The sequence below is a fragment of the Nerophis lumbriciformis genome, linkage group LG07 (assembly GCF_033978685.3).
Source record: "Nerophis lumbriciformis linkage group LG07, RoL_Nlum_v2.1, whole genome shotgun sequence".
In the NCBI taxonomy this organism is placed as follows: domain Eukaryota; kingdom Metazoa; phylum Chordata; class Actinopteri; order Syngnathiformes; family Syngnathidae; genus Nerophis; species Nerophis lumbriciformis.
Genome location: NC_084554.2, coordinates 49,632,501 through 49,639,865, shown reverse-complemented (window position 1 = coordinate 49,639,865; position 7,365 = coordinate 49,632,501). Strand labels below are relative to the sequence as shown.

General features: G+C 38.9%; 1 protein-coding gene across 1 annotated transcript in view; it reads right to left on the bottom strand.

Annotated features, from left to right (window-relative positions):
• Positions 1 to 238: 238 nt before the first annotated feature.
• LOC133609192 (uncharacterized) overlaps positions 239 to 7,365 on the bottom strand; it is a 36,922-nt gene continuing 29,795 nt past the window's right edge. The window contains exons 6-7 of the mRNA XM_061964699.1: positions 7,166 to 7,302; positions 239 to 438 (exon numbers count right to left, since the gene is read on the bottom strand). Coding sequence (XP_061820683.1) covers positions 284 to 438; positions 7,166 to 7,302 — 292 coding nt within the window. The 3' untranslated portion in view covers positions 239 to 283. The remainder of the gene's footprint in view (positions 439 to 7,165; positions 7,303 to 7,365) is intronic.

The window sequence follows — 7,365 nt, the reverse complement described above, 5'->3', positions numbered from 1 at the left end:
GGATGGATGAGTGTTCAAATGAAAACAGACACATCACGTTGGGCAAGTTTAATGAGAATAATAGGAAGGCCATAAGGCACAGTACATGTTTTATTTCCATGCGCACATACTGTCACACTGAAGTTGCTAAATACTCTACAGAAGTCAAGTGTCATGTTGATGTCCCTCCGTGTAAAGTGGAACATTCCATCAAAAGTTGAGTCCACAAAGCTGTAATATAAAAATAATACCTCAAAGCTTTTATTTACAATATTTCCTCTGCATGTGCCAAAACAAGATGTCGTCACTTGAACAAAATGTTTCTCTGCCTCCGCGCTACGTCCATGGGACACGGGAGCTCTCCCGCCTCCATCCTGTAGAGCGGCATGTTGATGTGGCGCCAAATCGTCACGGCAACGCGCGCCACGAACATGACGCAGGCCAGCGCCAACAGAACCGCTGGACGTGGAAAGGAAACAAGGTCAGTGAGCAAACAAGGCGCACTGCTGCAGCATGACTCTGGCGCCCCCTGGTGGAGGCCAAAAGAGTTGGGACGTCAGGTTCAATAATAATTTTGTTAGAATCAAGTTAGGAATGTGAAACTACTATGGAAGTTTTATTGCAGTAAAACTATCTCAATTTGTGTGTGTAATCACATCCACATGTCCGTGTACTAATTTGTGTGTCCGTATCTCAATTTGTGTGTGTGTGTGTGTGTGTGTGTGTGTGTGTGTGTGTGTGTGTGTGTGTGTGTGTGTGTGTGTGTGTGTGTGTCAGATCCACATGTCTGGGTACTAATTTGTGTCTGTCTCTTAATTTGTGTGTGTAATCAGATCCACATGTCCGTGTACTAATTTGTGTCTGCATCTTAATTTGTGTGTGTAATCAGATCCACATGTCCGTGCACTAATTTGTGTGTCAGTGTCTCAATTTGTGTGTGTAATCAGATCCACATGTCCGTGTACTAATTTGTGTGTCTGTATCTCAGTTTGTGTGTGTAATGAGATCCACATGTCCATATACTCATTTGTGTGTCTGTATCTCAATTTGTGTGTGTAATCAGATCCACATGTCCGTGTACTAATTTGTGTGTCTGTATCTCAATTTGTGTGTGTGTGTAATCAGATCCACATGTCCGTGCACTAATTTGTGTGTCTATCTCAATTTGTGTGTGTAATCAGATCCACATGTCCATGTACTAATTTGTGTGTCTGTATCTCAATTTGTGTGTGTAATCAGATCCACATGTCTGTGTACTAATTTGTGTATCTCTATCTCAATTTGTGTGTGTAATCAGATCCACATGTCCGTGTACTAATTTGTGTGTCAGTATCTCAATTTGTGTGTGTAATCAGATCCACATGTCCGTGTACTAATTTGTGTGTCTGTATCTCAATTTGTGTGTGTAATCAGATCCACATGTCCGTGTACTAATTTGTGTATCTCTATCTCAATTTGTGTGTGTAATCAGATCCACATGTCCATGTACTCATTTGTGTGTCAGTATCTCAATTTGTGTGTGTAATCAGATCCACATGTCCGTGTACTAATTTCTGTGTCTGTATCTCAATTTGTGTGTGTGTGTAATCAGATCCACATGTCCGTGTACTAATTTGTGTATGTATCTTAATTTGTGTGTGTAATCAGATCCACATGTCCGTGTACTAATTTGTGTGTCAGTATCTCAATTTGTGTGTGTAATCACATCCACATGTCCGTGTACTAATTTGTGTGTCTGTATCTCAATTTGTGTGTGTGTGTAATCAGATCCACATGTCCGTGTACTAATTTGTGTATGTATCTTAATTTGTGTGTGTAATCAGATCCACATGTCCGTGTACTAATTTGTGTGTGTCTATCTCAATTTGTGTGTGTAATCACATCCACATGTCCGTGTACTAATTTGTGTGTCCGTATCTCAATTTGTGTGTGTGTGTGTGTGTGTGTGTGTGTGTGTGTGTGTGTGTGTGTGTGTGTGTGTGTGTGTGTGTGTGTGTGTGTCAGATCCACATGTCTGGGTACTAATTTGTGTCTGTCTCTTAATTTGTGTGTGTAATCAGATCCACATGTCCGTGTACTAATTTGTGTCTGCATCTTAATTTGTGTGTGTAATCAGATCCACATGTCCGTGCACTAATTTGTGTGTCAGTGTCTCAATTTGTGTGTGTAATCAGATCCACATGTCCGTGTACTAATTTGTGTGTCTGTATCTCAGTTTGTGTGTGTAATGAGATCCACATGTCCATATACTCATTTGTGTGTCTGTATCTCAATTTGTGTGTGTAATCAGATCCACATGTCCGTGTACTAATTTGTGTGTCTGTATCTCAATTTGTGTGTGTGTGTAATCAGATCCACATGTCCGTGCACTAATTTGTGTGTCTATCTCAATTTGTGTGTGTAATCAGATCCACATGTCCGTGCACTAATTTGTGTGTCAGTGTCTCAATTTGTGTGTGTAATCAGATCCACATGTCCGTGTACTAATTTGTGTGTCTGTATCTCAGTTTGTGTGTGTAATGAGATCCACATGTCCATATACTCATTTGTGTGTCTGTATCTCAATTTGTGTGTGTAATCAGATCCACATGTCCGTGTACTAATTTGTGTGTCTGTATCTCAATTTGTGTGTGTGTGTAATCAGATCCACATGTCCGTGCACTAATTTGTGTGTCTATCTCAATTTGTGTGTGTAATCAGATCCACATGTCCATGTACTAATTTGTGTGTCTGTATCTCAATTTGTGTGTGTAATCAGATCCACATGTCTGTGTACTAATTTGTGTATCTCTATCTCAATTTGTGTGTGTAATCAGATCCACATGTCCGTGTACTAATTTGTGTGTCAGTATCTCAATTTGTGTGTGTAATCAGATCCACATGTCCGTGTACTAATTTGTGTGTCTGTATCTCAATTTGTGTGTGTAATCAGATCCACATGTCCGTGTACTAATTTGTGTATCTCTATCTCAATTTGTGTGTGTAATCAGATCCACATGTCCATGTACTCATTTGTGTGTCAGTATCTCAATTTGTGTGTGTAATCAGATCCACATGTCCGTGTACTAATTTCTGTGTCTGTATCTCAATTTGTGTGTGTGTAATCAGATCCACATGTCCGTGTACTAATTTGTGTATGTATCTTAATTTGTGTGTGTAATCAGATCCACATGTCCGTGTACTAATTTGTGTCTGTATCTCAATTTGTGTGTGTAATCAGATCCACATGTCCGTGTACTAATTTGTGTGTCAGTATCTCAATTTGTGTGTGTAATCACATCCACATGTCCGTGTACTAATTTGTGTGTCTGTATCTCAATTTGTGTGTGTGTGTAATCAGATCCACATGTCCGTGTACTAATTTGTGTATGTATCTTAATTTGTGTGTGTAATCAGATCCACATGTCCGTGTACTAATTTGTGTGTGTCTATCTCAATTTGTGTGTGTAATCAGATCCACATGTCCGTGTACTAATTTGTGTCTGTATCTCAATTTGTGTGTGTAATCAGATCCACATGTCCGTGTACTAATTTGTGTCTGTCTCTCAATTTGTGTGTGTAATCAGATCCAAATGTCCATGTACTAATTTGTGTGTCAGTATCTCAATTTGTGTGTGTAATCAGATCCACATGTCCGTGTACTAATTTGTGTGTCTCTATCTCAATTTGTGTGTGTAATCAGATCCACATGTCCGTGTACTAATTTGTGTGTCTCTATCTCAATTTGTGTGTGTAATCAGATCCACATGTCCGTGTACTAATTTGTGTGTCAGTATCTCAATTTGTGTGTGTAATCAGATCCACATGTCCGTGTACTAATTTGTGTGTCTGTATCTCAATTTGTGTGTGTAATCAGATCCACATGTCCGTGTACTAATTTGTGTCTGTATCTCAATTTGTGTGTGTAATCAGATCCACATGTCCGTGTACTAATTTGTGTATCTCTATCTCAATTTGTGTGTGTAATCAGATCCAAATGTCCATGTACTAATTTGTGTGTCAGTATCTCAATTTGTGTGTGTAATCAGATCCACATGTCCGTGTACTAATTTGTGTGTCTGTATCTCAATTTGTGTGTGTGTGTGTGTAATCAGATCCACATGTCCGTGTACTAATTTGTGTATGTATCTTAATTTGTGTGTGTAATCAGATCCACATTTCCGTGTACTAATTTGTGTGTGTCTATCTCAATTTGTGTGTGTAATCAGATCCACATGTCCGTGTACTAATTTGTGTGTCTGTATCTCAATTTGTGTGTGTAATCAGATCCACGTGTCCGTGTACTAATTTGTGTGTCCGTATCTCAATTTGTGTGTGTGTGTGTGTGTGTGTGTGTGTGTGTGTGTGTGTGTGTGTGTGTGTGTGTGTGTGTGTGTGTGTGTGTGTGTGTGTGTGTGTGTGTAATCAGATCCAAATGTCCGCATACTAATTTGTGTGTCTGTATCTCAATTTGTGTGTGTAATCAGATCCACATGTCCGTGCACTAATTTGTGTGTCAGTATCTCAATTTGTGTGTGTAATCAGATCCACATGTCCGTGTACTAATTTGTGTGTCAGTATCTCAATTTGTGTGTGTAATCGGATCCACATGTCCGTGTACTAATTTGTGTGTCTGTATCTCAATTTGTGTGTGTAATCAGATCCACATGTCCGTGTACTAATTTGTGTCTGTATCTCAATTTGTGTGTGTAATCAGATCCACATGTCCGTGTACTAATTTGTGTATTTCTATCTCAATTTGTGTGTGTAATCAGATCCAAATGTCCATGTACTAATTTGTGTGTCAGTATCTCAATTTGTGTGTGTAATCAGATCCACATGTCCGTCTACTAATTTGTGTGTCTCTATCTCAATTTGTGTGTGTAATCAGATCCACATGTGCGTGTACTAATTTGTGTGTCAGTATCTCAATTTGTGTGTGTCATCAGATCCACATGTCCGTGTACTAATTTGTGTGTCTGTATCTCAATTTGTGTGTGTAATCAGATCCACATGTCCGTGTACTAATTTGTGTGTCTGTATCTCAATTTGTGTGTGTAATCAGATCCACATGTCCGTGTACTAATTTGAGTGTCTCTATCTCAATTTGTGTGTGTAATCAGATCCACATGTCTGTGTACTCATTTGTGTGTCTGTATCTCAATTTGTGTGTGTAATCAGATCCACATGTCCGTGTACTAATTTGTGTGTCTCTATCTCAATTTGTGTGTGTAATCAGATCCAAATGTCCGCGTACTAATTTGTGTGTCTGTATCTCAATTTGTGTGTGTAATCGGATCCACATGTCCGTGTACTAATTTGTGTGTCTGTATCTCAATTTGTGTGTGTAATCAGATCCACATGTCCGTGTACTAATTTGAGTGTCTCTATCTCAATTTGTGTGTGTAATGAGATCCACATGTCCATTTACTCATTTGTGTGTCTGTATCTCAATTTGTGTGTGTAATCAGATCCACATGTCCGTGTACTAATTTGTGTGTCTCTATCTCAATGTGTGTGTGTAATTAGATCCACATGTCCGTCTACTAATTTGTGTGTCAGTATCTCAATTTGTGTGTGTAATCAGATCCACATGTCCGTGTACTAATTTGTGTGTCAGTATCTCAATTTGTGTGTGTAATCGGATCCACATGTCCGTGTACTAATTTGTGTGTCTGTATCTCAATTTGTGTGTGTAATCAGATCCACATGTCCGTGTACTAATTTGTGTCTGTATCTCAATTTGTGTGTGTAATCAGATCCACATGTCCGTGTACTAATTTGTGTATTTCTATCTCAATTTGTGTGTGTAATCAGATCCAAATGTCCATGTACTAATTTGTGTGTCAGTATCTCAATTTGTGTGTGTAATCAGATCCACATGTCCGTCTACTAATTTGTGTGTCTCTATCTCAATTTGTGTGTGTAATCAGATCCACATGTGCGTGTACTAATTTGTGTGTCAGTATCTCAATTTGTGTGTGTCATCAGATCCACATGTCCGTGTACTAATTTGTGTGTCTGTATCTCAATTTGTGTGTGTAATCAGATCCACATGTCCGTGTACTAATTTGTGTGTCTGTATCTCAATTTGTGTGTGTAATCAGATCCACATGTCCGTGTACTAATTTGAGTGTCTCTATCTCAATTTGTGTGTGTAATCAGATCCACATGTCTGTGTACTCATTTGTGTGTCTGTATCTCAATTTGTGTGTGTAATCAGATCCACATGTCCGTGTACTAATTTGTGTGTCTCTATCTCAATTTGTGTGTGTAATCAGATCCAAATGTCCGCGTACTAATTTGTGTGTCTGTATCTCAATTTGTGTGTGTAATCGGATCCACATGTCCGTGTACTAATTTGTGTGTCTGTATCTCAATTTGTGTGTGTAATGAGATCCACATGTCCATTTACTCATTTGTGTGTCTGTATCTCAATTTGTGTGTGTAATCAGATCCACATGTCCGTGTACTAATCTCTATCTCAATGTGTGTGTGTAATTAGATCCACATGTCCGTGTACTAATTTGTGTGTCCATATCTCAATTTGTGTGTCTAATCAGATCCACATGTGCGTCTACTAATTTGTGTGTCAGTATCTCAATTTGTGTGTGTAATCAGATCCACATGTCCGTGTACTAATTTGTGTGTTTGTACAAAAATTGTGTTTAAGTTTCACTTTTGTATTTCATATTTGTGGTGCGTTCAAGGAACCTTAATTTAAAGTTCCAAACAGATGTGTCCCTGACTTTTATACATGTGTGTATAAAACCTCCATCAAGGTTTTATACACACGCTGTAAGTAAACAGTTGCAACTTTAGTCAAACACTAAGCATCATGTAGCAGTATTGCTAAGTGCTAAACAAGTTGCACAAACATAATAAAACAATCACTTACTGTACAATGTCTGCTCTCACCAGGATAAAGACTGATGGGATGTTTATATCTTCCCCCTTACATCATATCAGTGTACAGTAACACAGTGTTATGGGTGTTGTTATGCTACGTTGAGGAGCTAACCTTTAGCTTACACTAGGAAGTAAAGAGAAAGGTGACATAAGTCTAATCTTATTTCGGTGACTAATGACAGATTGTGTGATTATGAAAACTGTCTCATTAGTTATTTTAAACAACTTCAATAATGATAACTTCAATTATGGAGCCCACAAGCCACATCCAAGATTGAATAGCAATGCAAGTTCTCACCAACAAATATTCCATTGGGTGTTGGCGCTGCAGTGTAGTTGTTGGTGATGGAGCCTGTCAGCGCCCAGATGACCACAGGGTGGATGGTCAGGATGTATCTCACGTGTTGGTCCAGCAACAACATCTCTGCTAAGAACCTGCCGTCACACACCTGTCATAACTACACTTACACACACATCAGTGTACAGCAACACACACAC